General features: G+C 39.7%; 1 protein-coding gene across 2 annotated transcripts in view; it reads right to left on the bottom strand.

Moving 5' to 3' along the window:
- Positions 1-4,344: 4,344 nt before the first annotated feature.
- The window catches only part of HSD17B7 (hydroxysteroid 17-beta dehydrogenase 7), a 29,516-nt gene continuing 14,292 nt past the window's right edge, over positions 4,345-19,568 (bottom strand). The window contains exons 6-9 of one of the 2 annotated variants that reach the window (XM_055402715.2): positions 17,460-17,564; positions 16,671-16,727; positions 9,162-9,260; positions 4,345-4,676 (exon numbers count right to left, since the gene is read on the bottom strand). In XM_055402715.2, the coding sequence (XP_055258690.1) occupies positions 4,575-4,676; positions 9,162-9,260; positions 16,671-16,727; positions 17,460-17,564 (363 nt within the window). In that variant the 3' untranslated portion in view covers positions 4,345-4,574. The remainder of the gene's footprint in view (positions 4,677-9,161; positions 9,261-16,670; positions 16,728-17,459; positions 17,565-19,568) is intronic. The other variant, XM_055402713.2, reaches the window with a different exon arrangement.

The following is a 19,568-nucleotide window of genomic DNA, read 5'->3' as shown; positions in this document are numbered from 1 at the left end:
CTTTGAATAAGAAATCTCCAGGAAGTGAGCATACAGGGAACACACTTCAACACAGTAAAGCCCATATACAACAAATCCACGGCCATCTAATGTTCAAAAGTGAATGCACTCCCTCTAAAATCAGGAATAAGACAAGGATGCCAACTCTCACCACTTTTATTCAAAACAGTTTTGGAAGTATTAGCCACAGGAATCAAAGAAAAGAAACAAAACGAATCCAAATTCCAAAGGAAGAAGTAAAACTGTTTGCCAATAACATGATACCACACATAGAAAATCCTAAAGATGCTGCGAGAAAACTACTAGAACTCAATACAAACAATGGTAAAGTTGCAGAATACAAAGCTAGTACACAGAAATCTGTTGTATTGCTATACACTACCAATGAACTATGAGAAACAGTAATTAAGGAAAAAAATCCCATTTGCCATTGTATCAAAAGAATAAAATGCCTGGGAATAATCCTACCCCAAGGGGCAAAAAACCTGTAATTCAAAAACTCTAAGATGCTTATGAAAGAAATTGAGAGAGATGGAAAGATATACCATGTTCTTGGATTGAGGAATCAATATTGTTAAAATGACCATACCTCCCAAGGCAATCTACAGATTCAACGCAACACCCATCAAATTACCAATGGTGTTTTCACAGAACAAAAAAGAAAAAAAAAATTAATTTGTGTGGAAACACTAAAGGCCTGAATAGCCAAAACAATATTAAGAAAGAAGAGCAGAGCTGGATAAATCATGTTTCCTGACCTCAAACTAAACTTCAAACCTACAGTCATCAAAACAGTATGTTATTGGCACAAAAGCAGACATATAGCTCAAGGAAGAGGATAGAAAGCCCAGAAAGAAACCCATACGCTTATGGTCAATTAATCTATGACAAAGGAGGATAGACTATATAATGGAGAAAAGACAGTTTCTTCAATAACTATTGTTGTAAAACCTGGACAGCTATATGTAAAATAATGAAATTATAATGCCCTATACAAAAAAAAAAAAAAACCTCAAAATGGATTAAAGACCTAAATGTAAGACTGGATACTATAAAACTCCCAGAGGAAAACATAGGCAGAACACAGCAATATTTTTTTTGGATCCCTCTCCTGAAAGTTTTAGTAACTCTTTGAGACCCCACTGACTGTTGTGGTTCAGCTGGTAAAGAATCCACCTGCAATGGGGGAGACCTGGGTTCGATCCCTGGGTTGGGAGGATCCCCTGGAGAAGGGAAAGGCTACCCACTCCAGTATTCTGGCTTGGAGAATTCATGTCCGTGGGGTCTCAAAGAGTCAGACATGACTGAGTGAATTTCACTTTCACTGTCACTTTTGACTGTAGTCCACCAGGCTCTTAAGTTCATGGAATTCTCCAGCCCAGAGTACTGGAGTGGAAGCCATTTAATACTCCAGGGAATCTTCCTGACCCAGGGATTGAACCCAGGTCTCCTGCATACTGTAGACAGTTTCTTTACCATCTGAGTCATCAGGGAAGCCCTAAAGTAAAGGAAATAAATCAATGCAAAAATAAACAAATTGGGCCTAATTAAACTTAAAAGCTTAAAAGCAAAGGAAACCATCAACCAACCTATAGAATAGAAAATATTTTAAAATTGTGATTGACAAAGGGTTAATTTCCAATATATACAAATAGATCATACAGTACAATATTAAAATCAAACACCCCAATCAAAAACTGGACAGAAAACCCAAATAGGCATTTCTCCAAAGAAGACAATATTGATGGCCAAAATGCATATGAAAAAAAACTCAACATGGCTACTTATTCAGTTCAGTTCAGCTGAGTCGCTCAGTCATGTCCGACTCTCCACGACCCCATGAATCACAGCACGCCAGGCCTCCCTGTCCATCACCAACTCCCAAAGTTCACTCAAACTCATGTCCACAGAGTCACTGATGCCATTCAGCCATCTCATTCTCTGTCGTCCCCTTCTCCTCCCGCCCCCAATCCCTCCCAGCATCAGAGTCTTTTCCAGTGAGTCAACTCGTCGCATGAGGTGGCCAAAGTATTGCAGTTTCAGCTTTAGCATCAGTCCTTCCAATAAGCAATGCAAATCAAAGCTACAATGAAGTATCACCTCACAGTGGTCAAAGTGGCCATCTTCAAAAATTCTACAAATAGTAAATGCTGGAGAGGGTGTAGAAAAAATGGAATCCTCCTATGCTATTAGTGGGAATGTAAACTGGTACAGCCACTGTGGAGAAGAGCATGCAGGTTACTTAAAAAACTAAAAATAGTTACCATATGGTCCAGCAATCCGAGGTTTCCCTGATAACTCAGTGGGTAAAGAATCCACCTGCAATGCAGGAGACACAGGAGACATGGTTTGATTCCTGGGTTGGAAAGATCCCCTGGAGGAGGATATGGCAACCCACTCCAATATTCTCATCTGAAAAATCCCACAGAGGAGGTGGTGTGTCCTGTCCACAGGGTTGCAAAGAGCTGGACATGACTGAGAGACTAAACACAACACCAGCAATACCACTCCTAGGCATACATCTGGAGGATGAAAACTAAGTGGAAAAGATACACGCACCCCTATGTTCACAGCAGCACCATTAGCCAAGACATCAAAGCCACCCAAATGTCCCCTGACAGATGAATGGATAAAGATGTGGTATATAAAAATGCTCAGCTACTACTGAGCTCAGCTGACTACGACTCAGCCATTAAAAAGAATGAAATAATGCCATTTTGCAGTAATGTGGATGGACCTAGAGATTGTCATGAGTGAAATAAATCAAAGAGAAAGACAAATATCACATGATATCACTTATATGTGTAATCTAAAAATATGATACAATGAACTTACTTAAAACATATAAATAAATTCACAGAAAACACACTTATGGTTAAGTAAGGGGATAGTAGGGGAGGGAGATTTAAATTAGTAGCTTGAGAGTGACAGATACACTACAAATAAACAGATACAAACAACAAATAAAACAAGAATCTACTATATAGTACAGGGAACTATATTCAGTAACTTGTAACTATCTATAGTGGAAAAGAATCTGAAAAACTGAATATAACTGAATCACTTTGCTGTACGCCTGGAAACACTGTAAATCAACTATACTTTAATTAAAAAAAAACTCCAGAGAGTTTTTCTCAGTCAGATGGCATGTGGTCACTCAGTGCTTCATACAGTAATATTTCAACCATGACACCCTGGCTTATGAATCTCTAATAAATACTGTGCAGTCATCGCTCTCAAAAAATGCTCTTTATTCACTCACACTGTTACTGCAGTGAATCCTCACTTCATATCCATGAACAGAGATGGCAGAAAGATAATTATTCCACTTCACAGACAAAAAGCTTGAGATCCACAATAAAGTACTTCTTCCCAATCAACAGTGAGCAAACAGAAGAGTGAAAACCAGCTCTGTGCTTTCCGCTCTCTAACTTCACCCTCCTTTTTCAAAGAGAATGGAGAGTGGTCGGCTCTCATTTTCATATATGTTTAAAGTTATTAAAAGTATCTTTAGCAACAAACAGAGAAAGAATAACCAAAATTCCACACTGTAAAACATATAGACATTATATTTACATGTAATTTTTCATATTAACTCATTTAAAATATTACTCTAATATTCCAGATGTTGGTTGAAACACCTAAGCATTTTGTCTTGACATCATGCAAACCAGTCCTAACCACTTTCGACCACTACTAATACTAAGAGACATTCCACCAGTAATTATTCAATTGAAAAATCTGAGTAAATTCATAGAAACAATTTGAGTATATCATCTTTGGTGCAGGATTACATCCACTAAAATATGTCGTGAAAACAAGTTGGTCAGTAATAAATTTATAAACTGTGGTGAAGGTCAGGCCCACTATTAACACGGACTATCTCAATATCAATAAAAGATACTTTTAAAATAAAGAGAAAATAATTCAAGTGGCCCAAATACATATACTTTTGTTCCTATGATGGGCATCTGCATTAGGATTTTTAAATGTGGCATGTGGAGGAAGAAAAAAGGTACAAAACCTAGGAAAACTACTTGTGAAGAACAAGGCTGAGATTGCTACTCAGAGAATGAGTAGTACTTCCTCCTCCTGGGGCAGGTGAAGAGGAGAATCAGCATGTATCTGTGTCATAATTATTCAAGTCAACACCTCATCCCATGAAGTAGAGCTTGTGCTCTTGTTAGCAGAACAAACAGATACTCAGTTGGGTGACTCTAGCACGACTTTATTGGAGAAGGAAATGGCAACCCACTCCAGTGTTCTTGCCTGGAGAATCCCAGGGACGGGGGAGCCTGGTGGGCTGCCATCTACGGGGTCGCACAGAGTCGGACACGACTGATGTGACTTAGCAGCAGCAGCACGACTTTAATGTGACATCATTCTTAAAGACTGATAAAATATCAGATATTCTTTTCTCACACGCACACACAAACATAATCATAGAGGTGATTCTGCAATGAAGAGACCATCAGAAATCACTTTTTACCACAAATGCACATGGTCCAACTCAGGAGAAACCCACGCACTCCAGAATCCACAAAAGGCACAATATGTTTCAGAGAGCATCATTTTCAGTTCTGGTTATTGGTTTTTTGAATGGTGACCCTAATCTGCTTTTCAAGTTTCAGTAACTTTTGGTAAAATTTTTCAGCAGTGTCTTCATCTAGGTCCATCTGGAAAAGAAGCAAGATAGGCATGACTAGAAAGGAAAAATAAACGGTATTTTAATTAAAAGAATCCATTTAAATAACAGGTAAGAGAATCCAAAAAAGGCCCAGTGGGAAACTGCAGTGGAAGCCATGTGGGGATGTTAGGAATCTTTTTTTTTTTTATTATTACAACTGATACTTACCTCCTAGTAAGTAACTTCTTTAGTAAAAGAGCTCTGATCTCAGCTGAACTCACTGCCCTGCAGATGAAAGACTAAGTCTCCAGCCTTCACTGAAGCAAATGGTGCCATGGACTAAATTCTGGCCAACGAGATATAAGTGGAAGTGTGTGGTACTTCCCAGGACTCTCTTTAAAGGTAATGGGGCAACCCTTTCTTTCTCCCTTCTTCACACTACTCTCCTGAACCATAGGATGAGGGCCATACCTCAGGCATGGCAGAGGGAACCTGGATACCTGACAATTTGCAAAGCTGCCAGGCCAGCCCAAAGCTGTCACTCTCCAAACTGCTTTACGTGCAAGAAATCTTAGCTTTTATCTTGTTTTATCCACTTTACATTCTTCTGTTTTATGTAGAAAATTAATTTTAACTGATACATTGTATGTAAAGCAAACTTCCAGCCACGCAGGGAGTTCAGTTCAGTTCAGTTCAGTTCAGTCGCTCAGTCGTGTCCAACTCTCCGCGACCCCATGAATCACAGCACGCCAGGCCTCCCTGTCCATCACCAACTCCCAGAGTACACTCAAACTCATGTCCACAGAGTCGGTGATGCCATCCAGCCATCTCATTCTCTGTCGTCCCCTTCTCCTCCCGCCCCCAACCTTTCCCAGCATCAGAGTCTTTTCCAGTGAGTCAACTCGTCGCATGAGGTGGCCAAAGTATTGCAGCTTCAGCTTTAGCATCAGTCCCTCCAATGAACATCCAGGATTGATCTCCTCTAGAATGGACTGGTTGGATCTCCTTGCAGTATAAGGGACTCTCAAGAGTCTTCTCCAACACCACAGTTCAAAAGCATCGATTCTTCAGCTATCAGCCTTCTTCACAGTCCAACTCTCACATCCATACATGACCACGGGAAAAACCATTGCCTTGACTAGACGGACCTTTGTTCTTAGGAAAGCTAAAAGGCTACAATTTTTTTTAAAAAACTTTAAAACATTTTGGAAAAACATTTACATTCAATCATGTTAGCATTTTTTTCATGTTGTAACTGGAAGAGGAATTACAGCTCTCTTTAATTCAACCCAATCTTTAAACAGCAGAAAGCTGACTTCCCAAAATTAATCGAAGGTTAAAAACATTCTGCAATGCATTTCCAAGAAATGCTAATAGAGTCCTCTGGTTTACGGAATTAAACATTTTATCCCCTTGGTAAATCAGCCATTCATTTGAGATCAATAGATGTAAGTTCAAACAAATTCTGAGGACCAATGGCTGGATGGTATCACCGACTCGATGGACATGAGTTTGAGTGAACTCCAGGAGTTGGTGATGGACAGGGAGGCCTGGCGTGCTGTGATTCATGGGGTCGCAAAGAGTCGGACACGACTGAGCGACTGAACTGAACTCAACTGAAAAGTAAGCTTATTAGTTTACAATAGAGTTCCCAAGGTGGCTTCCCAGGTGGTGCTAGTGGTAAAGAACACGTCTGCCAATGCAGAAGACGCAAGAGATGCTGGTTCAATCCCTGAGGAAGATCCCCTGGAGAAGGAAATGGCAACCCACTCCAGTATGCCTGCCTGGAGAATCCCATAGATAGAGAGGCCTGGTAGGCTACAGTCCACGGGGTCTCAAAGAGTTGGACATGACTGAAGTAACTTAGCACATGGCACAGAGTTCCCAAAGTATTTCTTGGGACGTTGTTATCCATTCTTAAACTTTAAAAGGAAAAGAAAACATCATACAGTCAAAGACAACTTAGAAACAGCATGATGAAACATGTCAGGCATATTTCCTAACTGTATCAACTTCTCAAAGCCTTTGCTGGCATAATGTGCATTGTGTGGGTCTCTGAAAGCGGTGGAATATAATATAAAGCATTTCTCAGACTTAATTGGATGACAAATTGCTTTTTGCAAATCTTCTTAAGCAACTAGTATCTTATAGAATATAGTTTGGAAAACACTGGAGATCCTTAGGTTCATTTTCAGTAAACACGTACTATGGAAAGTAGAGAGCATGGTTCCCTTTAAACCTCAAGCTAATGGCATATAGACAAGGTCACTGTCAATTATGACTCTGTATTAGCTAACTTATTTGCTTCAATCTAATTTTCCAACAAATTTGGAAAACTCAACAGTGACCACAGGACTGGGAAGGTCAGTTTTCATTCTAATCCCTAAGAAAGGCAATGTCAAAGAATGCTCAATTGCACTCATCTCACACGCTATCAGAGTAATGCTCAAAATTCTCCAAGCCAGGCTTCAACAGTGTGTGAAACGTCAACTTCCAGATGTTCAAGCTGGTTTTAGAAAAGCCAGAGGAGCCAGAGATCAAATTGCCAACATCCACTGGTTCATCAAAAAAGAGAGTTCCAGAAAAACATCTACTACTGCTTGATTGACTATGCCAAAGCCTTTGACTGTGTGGATCACAACAAACTATGGCAAATTCTTAAAGAGATGGAAATACCAGACCACCTAACCTGCCTCCTGAGAAATCTGTATGCAGGTCAAGAAGCAACAGTTGAAACCAGACATGTAATAACAGATTGGTTCCAAATAGGAAAAAGAGTATGTCAAGGCTATATATTGTCACCATGCTTATTCAACTTATATGCAGAGTACATCATGAGAAATGCTGGGCTGGATGAAGCACAAACTGGAATAAAAAATTGCCGGGAGAAATATCAGTAACCTCAGATATGCAGATAACACCAACCCTTATGGCAGAAAGTGAAGAAGAACTAAAAAGCCTCTTGATGAAAGTGAAAGAGGAGAATGAAAAAGTTGGCTTAAAACTCAACATTGAGAAAATTAGATCATGGCATCTGGTCCCATCGCTTCATGGCAAATAGATGGGCAAACAATGGAAACGGTGACAGACTTTATTTTCTTGGGTTCCAAAATCACTGCAGATGGTGATTGCAGCCATGAAATTAAAAGACGCTTGCTCCTTTGAAGGAAAATTATGACCAACTTAGCATATTAAAAAGCAGAGACATTACTTTGCCAACAAAGGTCTGTCTAGTCAAAGCTTTGGTTTTTCCAATAGTCATGTATTGTGAGAGTTGGACTATAAAGAAAGCTGAGCGCCAAAGAACTGATGTCTTTGAACTGTGGTACTTGAGAAGACTCTTGAGAGTCCCTTGGACTGCAAGGAGATCAAACCATCCATCCTAAAGGAAATCAGTGCTGAATATTCATTGGAAAGACTGATGCTAAAGCTGAAACTCCAATACTTTGACCACCTGATGTGAAAAACTGACTCATCTGAGAAGATCCTGATGCTGGGAATGATTGAAGGCAGGAGGAAAAGGGAACGACAGAGGATGAGATGGTTGGATATCATCACTGACTCAATGGACATGAGTTTGAGTAAGCTCTGGAAATTGGTGATGGACAGGGAAGCCTGGCGTACTGCAGTCCATGGAGTTACAAAGAGTCGGACACGACTGAGTGACTGAACTGAACTGAATTTTATTTTATGCCATTGCCTCCTCACAATAAGCTGCTGCTGCTGCTAAGTCACTTCAGTCGTGTCCGACTCTGTGTGACCCCATAGATGGAAGCCCACCAGGCTCCCCCTTCCCTGGGATTCTCCAGGCAAGAACAATAAGCTAGGCAGTGAAAAATGGGAGGCTGAAATAAACCTTACTCATGAAAAAAATATAACAAAATTAATCCTTATGGGGTCAAAATGATTTTTTTCATTTTCTACTATGTAACTATGTTTAATTTCATTTTAGATAACACAGAGTCTATAAAACACAGCATCCATTTTTCCAAACTCTGTCCCCTGCCTCTTCAAATACCAAACTATTAAAGCTAATAACTGTCATAAGTGGAACACAAAGGGACGCTAACTTCACTCAGTAAGATGCTTTATATTTCATTCAACTTGTGTCACATTTCTTGAGCATGTGCCATGTGCAAGGTAACTTGCAAGGAAACTGGGTGTAATCCCCCTCTTCACAGAGCTTATCCTTGGAGCAAGGAGCCCACTGCTGTATGAGTTCTACCCAAAACTGGCAAAGGAGGTCAAAAAAATCTAGCATGGAAACACCTGACTCGATGTAAAAGGTCATATAAAAGCTGAGATCTTAAGAATAAATGGTAGTAATCAGAAAAAAGACAGGTAAAAGCAGTTGAGGTGGAGAAAACATGTGCCAAGCTGAAAGGCAGGAGAGAGCAGAAAGAAATGAAAATAGGCCAATGTGATGGCAGAGAGGGGAGACCCACAGAGGAGAAGCTGGGCAGCCGGCAGGGTGGTTGGGAACCCAGAGACAGCCCAACATCAATATCTTCAATGAAACAAAGCAGAGAGTCACCTTTTGGGACGTCACATAATTGCTTCCAAAACCAGTGGTGGCACTCAGATATTTCACCAGAGGATTGAGAGACTCGGGCTTTTGGTGGAAAAGCCAGACCTGGAAAGGAAGAGGGTGTCAATGACTCTTCTCTTCTGCCCAAAGTGAGTGAGGCTGGAGAGGATTTTAACCAGCACTTCAGAGAGCCCCAGACAAATTATGACAACCCTACTCAATAGCATCAGCTAATTGTGATGCTGGCATGAACCACCACAATAATTTGAAGGAATAAAGTAGAACCGCCCACTTAACAGTATCCTTTGAAAATTTTTAAGCCAAAGTTCCAATATTTAATTGACTCTTCCCTTAATCCTCAAATTAAAGCTCAGGACATGTGAACTGGAGCTCACTCCAAGAGGATACTCAGCTGACACCACAGCAAAGTACAGGTCACTGATGTAATATTTAATTTTATTAATAGATGGGTATGTACACATACAACAATCAAAAGATGCACATGGTAGTCAAAACTCTTCCTTCCTTTCAGCCACCTAGTTCTCTCTAGAAGCAAGCACTCATGTTAGTATTCTGTATATTCTTCCAAAGAAAATGTACTTGGTTAAAAAAACAAATACATCCATTTCTCTAAGGCAAATGGAAGCAAAACATACACTATTCCACACTTTATCTTTTTCACTTGAACAACAAGCCTTAGAGATACTTTCAAACCAGTATATGAAAATTTCAATCTCTTTCAAAGTAGCATCCTTCTATGAATGTGCCATAATTTACATAAAGTTTCTAACTGATATAGAGGATTTTGCCAGTTTTTGCTGTTACAGACATCACTGTGATGAATGATGACTAAATCGTTCAATGTGAGTCTGAGGATATCGTATTTATCTTAGATAAATACCAAAGATGGCATTGCTAGGTTAAGGGTGTGTGTTTATTATATTGAGTGATTTTGCCAAAGAGCCCTTGACAGAGGCTGCATCATGCTACTCTCCAGCAGTGTAGCAGACAACCCATTTCCCTACGCCCCTGCCAATACAGCATCAATACATTACACTTTCTAACCTTTGCTAATCAGTGTTGAAGGTTTTCCATTATAGTTTCAATTTGCATTTCTCTTAGTATAAGATTAGGCATTTCTTCATAGGATTAAAAGTTTCAAAACTCTGTTCAAGTCCTCTGCCCATTGTTCCAACAGGTTGTTTTCCTTGATTTGTTGACATTCCTTAACAATTAAGAAAATTTAGTGATTTTAGTAAAACTACTAGTAAATTTAGTAAAATTTAGTAAGAAATTTACAATTAATCAAAATTGTAGTTTTGATTTGCATTTCTCTAATAATGAGTGATATCAATAACCTCAGATATGCAGATGACACTACCCTTATGGCAAAAAGTGAAGAGGAACTAAAAAGCCTCTTGATGAAAGTGAAAGAGGAGAGTGAAAAGGTTGGCTTGAAGCTCAACATTCAGAAAACAAAGATCATGGCATCTGGTCCCATCACTTCATGGGAAATAGATGGAAAAACAGTGGAAACAGTGTCAGACTTTATTTTTGGGGGCTCCAAAATCACTGCGGATGCTGATTGCAGCCATGAAATTAAAAGATGCTTACTCCTTGGAAGGAAAGTTATGACCAACCTAGATAGTATATTAAAAAGCAGAGACGTTACTTTGCCAACCAAGGTCCGTCTAGTCAAAGCTATGGTTTTTCCAATGGTCATGTATGGATGTGAAGAGTTGGACTGTGAAGAAAGCTGATCGCCGAAGAATTGATGCTTTTGAACTGTGGTGTTGGAGAAGACTCTTGAGAGTCCCTTGGACTGCAAGGAGATCCACCCAGTCCATTCTGAAGGAGATCGATCCTGGGTGTTCATTGGAAGGACTGATGCTAAAGCTGAAACTGCAATACTTTGGCCACCTCATGCGACGAGTTGTCTCACTGGAAAAGACTCTGATGCTAGGAAGAATTGGGGGCGGGAGGAGAAGGGGACGACAGAGAATGAGATGGCTCGATGGCATCACCGACTCGATGGACATGAGTTTAAGTGAACTCCAGGAGTTGGTGATGGACAGGGAGGCCTGGCGTGCTGTGATTCATGGGGTCGCAAAGAGTCGGTCACGAATGAGCGACTGAACTGAACTGAATAATGAGTGATGTTGAGAATCTTTTTGTGTGTTTGTTAGCCATCTGCATGTTTCCTTTGGAGAAATGTCTGTTTAGGTCTTTTTCCACTTTTTGATTGGGTTGTTTTCCTGGTATTGAGTTGTATGGGCTGCCTGTATGTTTTGGAAATTAATCCTTTGCCAGTTGTTTCATTTGCTATTATTTTCTCCCACTCTGAGGGCTGTCTTTCACCTGCTTATAGTTTCCTTTGCTGTGCAAAAGCTTTTAAGTTTAATCAGGTCCCACTTTCTTTTGTCTTTATTTCCGTTACTCTAGGAGGTGGGTCATAGAGGATTTTGCTTTCATTTATGTCATCGAGTGTTCTGTTTTCCTCTATGAGTTTTATAGCTTCTGGTCTTACATTTAGGTCTTAATCCATTTTGACTTTATCTTTGTGTATAGTGTTAGAAGGTGTTCTAATTTCGTTCTTTTACATGTAGCTGTCCAGTCTTTCCAGCACCGTGTACTGAAGAGGCTGTCTTTGCCCCATTGTATATTCTTGCCTCCTTTGTCAAAAATAAGGTACCCATAGGTGCATGGATTTATTTCTGGGCTTTCTATCTGGTTCTGTTGGTCTATATTTCTGTTTTTGTGCCAGCACCATACTGTCTTGATGACTGTAGCTTTGTAGTATAATATGAAGTCAGGAAGGTTGATTCCTCCAGCTCCATTCTTCTTTCTCAATAGCTTTGGCTATTCAGGGTCTTTTGTGTTTCCATATGAATTGTGAAATTTTTTGTTCTAGTTCGGTGAAAAATGCCATTGGTAATTTGATAGGGATCACACTGAATCTGTAGGTCACATTTGGTATTATAGTCATTTTCACAATATTGCTTCTTCCTACCCAGGAACATGGAATATCTCTCCATCTGTTTATGTCGTCTTTATTTCTTTCATCAATATCTTATACTTTTCACCAGCTAGAATGGCCATCATCAAAAAGTCTACAGACAATAAATGTCGGAGAGGGTGTGGAGAAAGGGGAAGGCTCTTGCACTGTTGGTGGGAATGTAAATTGATACAGCCACTATAGAAGACAGTATGGAGGTTCCTTAAAAAACTAGGAATAAAACCACCATATAATCCAGCAATTCCACTCCTAGGCATTTACCCTGAGGAGGAAAAAGACACATGTATCCCATTGTTCATTGCAGCACTATTTACAATAGCTAGAACATGGAAGCAACCCAGATGCCCATGAACAGATGAATGGATAAAGAAGTTGTAGTACATATACACAATGGAATATTCGTTCGTTCCGTCGCTCAGTCGTGTCCGACTCTTTGCGACCCCGTGGACTGTAGCCGTGGACTGTAGCCTACCAGGCTTCTCCGTCCATGGGATTTTCCAGGCAAGAATACTGGAGTGGGTTACCATTTCCTTATTACTCAGACATACGCATTTGAGTCAGTTCTGATGAGGTGGATGAACCTAAAACCTATTATACACAGTGAAGTGAGTCAGAAAGAGAAAGATAAATATCATATTCTAATGCACATACAGAATCTAGAAAAATGGTTCTGAAGAATTTATTTACAGGGCAGCAATGGAGAAACAGACATAGAGAACAGATTTATGGACACAGGGAGAGGGAAGGAGAGGGTGCGATGCATGGAAAGAGTAACATGGAAACTCACATTCAGTTCAGTTCAGTCACTCAGTCGTGTCCGACTCTCCGCGACCCCATGAATCACAGCACGCCAGGCCTCCCTGTCCATCACCAACTCCCGGAGTTCACTCAAACTCATGTCCATCGAGTCAGTGATGCCATCCAGCCATCTCATTCTCTGTCGTCCCCTTCTCCTCCCGCCCCCAACCTTTCCCAGCATCAGAGTCTTTTCCAGTGAGTCAACTCGCCACATGAGGTGGCCAAAGTATTGCAGTTTCAGCTTTAGCATCAGTCCCTCCAATGAACATCCAGGATTGATCTCCTTTAGAATGGACTGGTTGGATCTCCTTGCAGTCCAAGGGACTCTCAAGAGTCTTCTCCAGCACCACAGTTCAGATGCATCAATTCTTCGGCAATCAGCTTTCTTCACAGTCCAACTCTCACATCCATACATGACCACGGGGAAAACCATAGCCTTGACTAGACGGACCTTGGTTGGCAAAGTAATGTCTCTGCTTTTTAATATACTATCAAGGTTGGTCATAACTTTCCTTCCAAGGAGTAAGCGTCTTTTAATTTCATGGCTGCAATCAGCATCTGCAGTGATTTTGGAGCCCACAAAAATAAAGTCTGACACTGTTTCCACTGTTTTTCCATCTATTTCCCATGAAGTGATGGGACCAGATGCCATGCTCTTTGTTTTCTGAATGTTGAGCTTCAAGCCAACCTTTTCACTCTCGTCTTTCATTACCATATGTAAAATAGATAGTTAATGGAGATTTGCTATATGGTGCAGGAAAGTCAAACAGGGGCTCTGTATCAACCTAGAGAGGTGGGATGGGGAGGAAGATGGGAGGGAGGTTCAAAAGGGAGGGGATATATGTATACCTATGGCCAGGGAGGCCTGGCGTGCTGTGATTCATGGGGTCGCGGAGAGTCGGACACGACTGAGCGACTGAACTGAACTGAACTGAACTGAATGGCTGATTCATGCTTGACAGAAAACAGCAAAATTCTGTAAAGCAATTATCTTTCAATAAAATTGTTTTTTTAAAAAAGCAAGTGTTTTGTAAGTATAGGTGAAAGAGGGCCACATCTTTTGTTCTTTGCCTACACAAGGCCTCAAAATCTTTTTTTTCTCCTTATTTTATTGTATTTTTTATTGAAACATAATGGCTTTACAATAGTGTGTTAGTTTCTGCTGTACAATGAAGTGAGAAGTTAATCAGCTATATGCTTATCAATTCTAATGCTTTAGTTAAACTCCAACAACTTTTTTGTACTGTTTTGTTTTTAACAGGATTTTATAATGAGAGTCAAGCATTTTATGGGAATGACCAATGCATAAAATAAAATAAACTACATAGTCTTTTCTTTGTGATGAAAAAAAAAGAAAAGAAAGGGAGGATAAAGGGAGGAGGGAGGTGGGAGGGGGGTTCAGGAGGGGGAACTTATGTAAACCGGGGCAAATTCATATCAATGTATGGCAAAACCAACCAATATAATATTGTAAAATAATTTGCCTCCAATAAAAAATAAATTATTTACCTAAAAAAAAAAAAGAAAATGTAACCTTTATGTTATGGGTAGCAGGTATTTTTCTGCCATTTTGTGGTAAATCTTTTGAGTATCCATATAGTGAGAACTTTAGTCATGTAATTTTTTTTAACTTTCATTTAATCAAATTTTTCAGTTTTTTAGAGTTCCTGGGAATAGTTAAGCCTTTGCACTCTTAAATTATTTTAAAATGTCCCCCTATTTTTTCTAAGTAACTATACATTCTTACTTCTATACACAAATCGTTTAGTTTACCTAGAATTTTATTTGACTGTAAGGTATGTAGAAAAGATCCTATTCTATTTTTTGGCAGCATTTGTTGAATAAACCATCTTTACCTTCACTGATTTTCTGCATCATCATAATATACCAAACACCTACACGCTTTGGGCCTATCCTAAACTTTATATTTTATTCCATTGAGCTGTCAATTCACATGCCAACACTAGGTTATTTTCATTAAGATGGTTTTCTTTCAAATCTTAAATGCACAAAATCCTTTACAATAAGCCTTCTCTCATTTACTCCCGTAATTCCTATTTTACAGCTAATAATAAAAGGCTTAGGCAAGTTAAAAATGTGTCCAAGAGTTCACAGTCAGAAACTGGAGAACTGGAATTTGAACAGAATTACTATAATTCTACAGTCCACATTCTTAACTACTGTATTCCAGGCCACTCAAGCTCAGTCCATTTAAGGAGATAAAATTTATTCAACCGAAGGTTGAAGAGATTCTTGCTACACATGTGGTGCTCAAACCCTCATCTGCATCCCCAGCATATACAATCATCACTAAGTGGTAATGACATCCTACTCATCCACACTGAAGGAAATTACAGCAGGTCACAACTTTTTGAACATGACACTGGGGACATGCCGCTCATCTTGTCAAATTCAACCTGTCCTACCTTCAGAGCCCAAATAAGCCTGACTCAGTAAGCAGAGCCTGCTCCAACTAGTCCAGCCCCATAATGATCCTCCTTTCTGATCATTCCTAGAGTACTTGCCACCAGATGATAGAATGTCTTATTTTCTTGTCTATTTTCTCTATTCATTCTTTTTTTTTAAACATGACTCTAAGCTCCTTAGCAACTGGAGATTCTGAATTTTAACTATTCCTACTCCTCTGACACAATATATACTTGACCTCTAGATTTGACTCTCAGTGTCATAAATGTGTGGAAGGAGTAACCCCTAAACGATCATTCATTATTTTAAATGGCTTGACAAATATATTAAGAAATAAGTAAAATTAGTTTAAAATTATTTGCTTCTATTATCAATTTGTCTCTCTACAATAAATGCATTTCTTTCTGCAATGTTTACCAGAACAAAAGTGCCAAGTCAATTCCCTTAGTGTTTTCCTGAGTTAATTTAAATTCAGCTATGATTTAAGAATCTGTTAAGTATGAATACCATAGTGATAGGCTCTCAGGTTTCCAAAATACAGAGCAAAAATCCTGAAGGAGCTAAGTGGAGTGAGGGAAACACACACACAGAACTGACTTTTAATACAGTGGAATTTCAACCAGATGGTATAAAGCACAGAGGACAAATAAATTTCATCTTGTATGACAATTCTCATCCACTGGTAGGGAATGTCTTTGGGGCCTTTAGTTGAAAAATATTCAGAGACATCATGTACGTACAACAGAACAGAGTATTATGATCCATTAGTAATGTCTGCCATTGATGAGGAAACATGCACTCCATTTGCATGAGTGACTTAAGGAAACAAATTGGTTTTCTAATCAAGTTAATAACTTGATTCTCCATTATTAATAAATGAAAAGAGAATCTTCATATTGGGAAATGGAGTTGGGCTTTGTCGCCTCTACTCTTGACCCATGAAACACACCTTCTCCGTGGGAAATCTCACAGACTGCCCAGCCAACATCTTGCTTTGCCTGGCCCTACAGTATTCCATACTCTGCTCTCCTCTGGCTGTTCATGTCTCTTGCTTCTACAGAAGTGCTGACCCCAGAACCACAGTATTCAGTGCCAGGAAACATACTGAACTTTCAAAGTTCACTCCTAATGACCAGCATTTTGCCTTATGATTCACCTTAGTCCTAAATAGGACCTTGCTTATTCTCATTTTTTCTGTTAAGATTGTTACTAATCCAGTGAACTTACAGTCTACATCTGTGGAGTGAATACATGTTAAAACTCTAGTAACATACCAGTGCTTCTGTTCCATTGTGAGGTGTCAGCGTGAAAGCATTTGCAAAAAAGCGTAACTGAGAAAAAGAAAACAGTAGTCATTTTGTGGTGGTCTAGAGTCACAAAAGTATTATCCATTCAAATGTTAAAAAAAGACAAACTGCATTTCTTATTATAGAGCATTTTTTCGTTTTCAGATAATAAATCTAAACAAGAAATAATTTCCATCATTTAATCTCCATTACTCCAAGTCAACCACTTTTAACATGAAGGCATATGTCCTTCTCAACTTTTTTCCATGCCATAAACAGAAGGATATTTCTCCCTGAGCTCTACAAGGGAAGGACATTTCCTGAAAGCAGCATTTTCTAATGAGTGCTGGAGGGATGCTCAAAATACAAACAAACAAGCAAAAACATGATACTGTGATCATACAATGCACAATCATACCCTCCTTGGGAAATTTTAATGCAACTGACTGTATTAAAAGCTCAGAGAAATCCAGTTTGATATCACTTAACACAGGTTTCTCAAAATTATATAATCATAGAACTTCTGGGCTATATGGTGCGTGATCAAAGAAACATTCCCTTAACGAAAAGCACACACTAAGATGGTGGTACAGTGGCAGTATGAGGCAGTGTGAAGCAAAGGTTACATGGTAAGTAACAGCAAAACTTTTGAGTGAAATGGAATTCTGCCACCTTCAAGTTCAATTACTTAAAGCACTTCCCAAACCTTAAATACATCTTTTTGGTTTCAACTTGAACAGCTTAAGTAAATTAAGAAAAGATGCATTTATCACTTACCAGCCATATGATTGGCATGATTAACATCCACACAAAGGGAGGTAGAATTCCATATGTCAAATTGGTCAACATCGTACCTGGGCACACTACACTGGAATACAGACCCTGGGAACACAAAGAAGGGTGGCAGTTCATTTTAATTCAATATACAATGAGCCCACCCCTATGTCAGTTAATAGAGGAGAAACACAAATGAGCCAGGAAGCCAGGGCTTGATGCTCTAAATTGTCCTTGAAGCTGGGTAGACCATTTTAGTTCAAGAATCACATACTGAAAACTCACTATGAGAGGCACTCGATAAAGTCTTTTATTCTCAAGTAACTTAGAGAACAAATAACCACGCCTGAATCTGGATGAGAAAAGTAGGACTGGTTACCTGAGTTTTCCATGGGTTAACTGAAGATCAGTTGGCCAATCAAAATGAGCTGTTAGAGATAAGAAAGCCATACAAAGAAAGTTTTTGCCTGAAAGAAGTTTCTACTCTAGGAAATACAGACAGCTAAACCTCAAGTGTGTCTCTGTTTCCTGCAGGTACACAGGCCCAGGGCTCTAGCGTGAGGCACCAGAGAGGTGGATATGATTCCACAAAGACCTCCTCTAACTGAAGATCTCTAAATCAGGTTCTTAGCCCTGGACTCATCATTTTAGAAAGATCTGTCCTATAAAAAGAGCCCCAGTTAACACATGGCACATATTAATAATAGAAAGCATACTTGATGATCTTTAGAAATCCTTGGAACACTGGGATTTGTTTTACTAGTTTACTTGGTTTAATTTTCACCACATTTCACGTTATTTTGATATTGACTATTTCAATTCATAGGCTTCCCTGCTGGCTCAGCTGGTAAAAAATCTGCCTGCAGTGTGGAAGACCTGGGTTCTATCCCTGGGTTGGGAAGAACCCCTGGAGAAGGGAAAGGCTACCCGCTCCAGGACTTCAGCCTGGAGAATTCTATGGACTGTATAGTCCATGGAGTTGCAAACACGAAGTCAGTTGGACATGCCTGACTTTCACTTTCACTTTAATTCATATTTTTATTACTTTTACCTTTTTCTTTTCCTTTTAAACAAAAATAGAAAGTACCAGGATAGCACAGTCAGTTCAGGGGACAGAGAGCACCCTGAGTGTCGGAAGCTAGAAGGCTGGCTTCCTTTATTCACTGCTGCAGGGCCTGGCGGTGCCTGATGTGGATAATTTAGACCTGAGAATCCCCTTGATTTACCAGCAGTCCTCTGAAAAAAGTCAGGAATTTTACAGACCAAAAATTCTTCCCAAATATTTTTCCCCAAAGATAGCTAAGGAGAATTTCTTATTCTGGGAACTAGCCAGGGACAGTTAGGACCTATTCAGCCCTAAATGAAGACATCTGTGAACTAAAATCCAGGGCTTTCAACACACACGACTTTCTGACATTGAGCAACAAAAGAAACAAGCAAGGAGGCCGTCTTCTCTAAACTGAAGTCCCTTCACACATTTGATCTGAAGGGATGATGACCCTGAGTGTTTCTGTGGCTGTATGAGGGGAGGGCTCATTCATGGACAGGTAAAGTCTATCAGGCAGCCCACAGGGACCCAACATTTCCAGTCATACAAGTCTTCGACAGGAGGTAGTTCTTTCATAGCTATTTCTTTATTCATAAAAGTCAAGGTAGAAACATCAAGAGCCAAAAAGCAATCACGCCGATTTTAAAGGAGGTGGCAGCATTAGCTAAGTCTCCTTTTTTAAAATAAAGATGAAATCCCAAAACTTGACAATTGAGACAAGCAAAATTTCAGAACTTTTTATGAAAAAAGAAGCTAAATCTATTCTGACCTTATCCCTAAAAGGGAGTTTCCAGAGGACAGAAGTTGTGACAAGTTTTTAAACATCCCAAGAAATCTCAGGAGGAGGCTCCCAAGTGGACCAACACACTGAGCCTGAATAATAACAATAATAACAACAGCAGCCAACAAACACACACACAAGCACGTGCATGGACCGATGCAGACCACGTGACCAGACACCTACACCCGTGAGGACATAACTGCACATAGTCACCTTCACACACATGTTCACAAACCCACAAAACCCACACATGTGCACGTGGCAAGGCACACTCACGCACATA

This window comes from Moschus berezovskii, chromosome 4, assembly GCF_049115385.1.
Source record: "Moschus berezovskii isolate FMDL1 chromosome 4, NW_MosBer_1.0, whole genome shotgun sequence".
Lineage (NCBI taxonomy): Eukaryota > Metazoa > Chordata > Mammalia > Artiodactyla > Moschidae > Moschus > Moschus berezovskii.
Note: the sequence above shows the minus strand (reverse complement) of the source record. Positions and strands in the feature narration are given on the sequence as shown.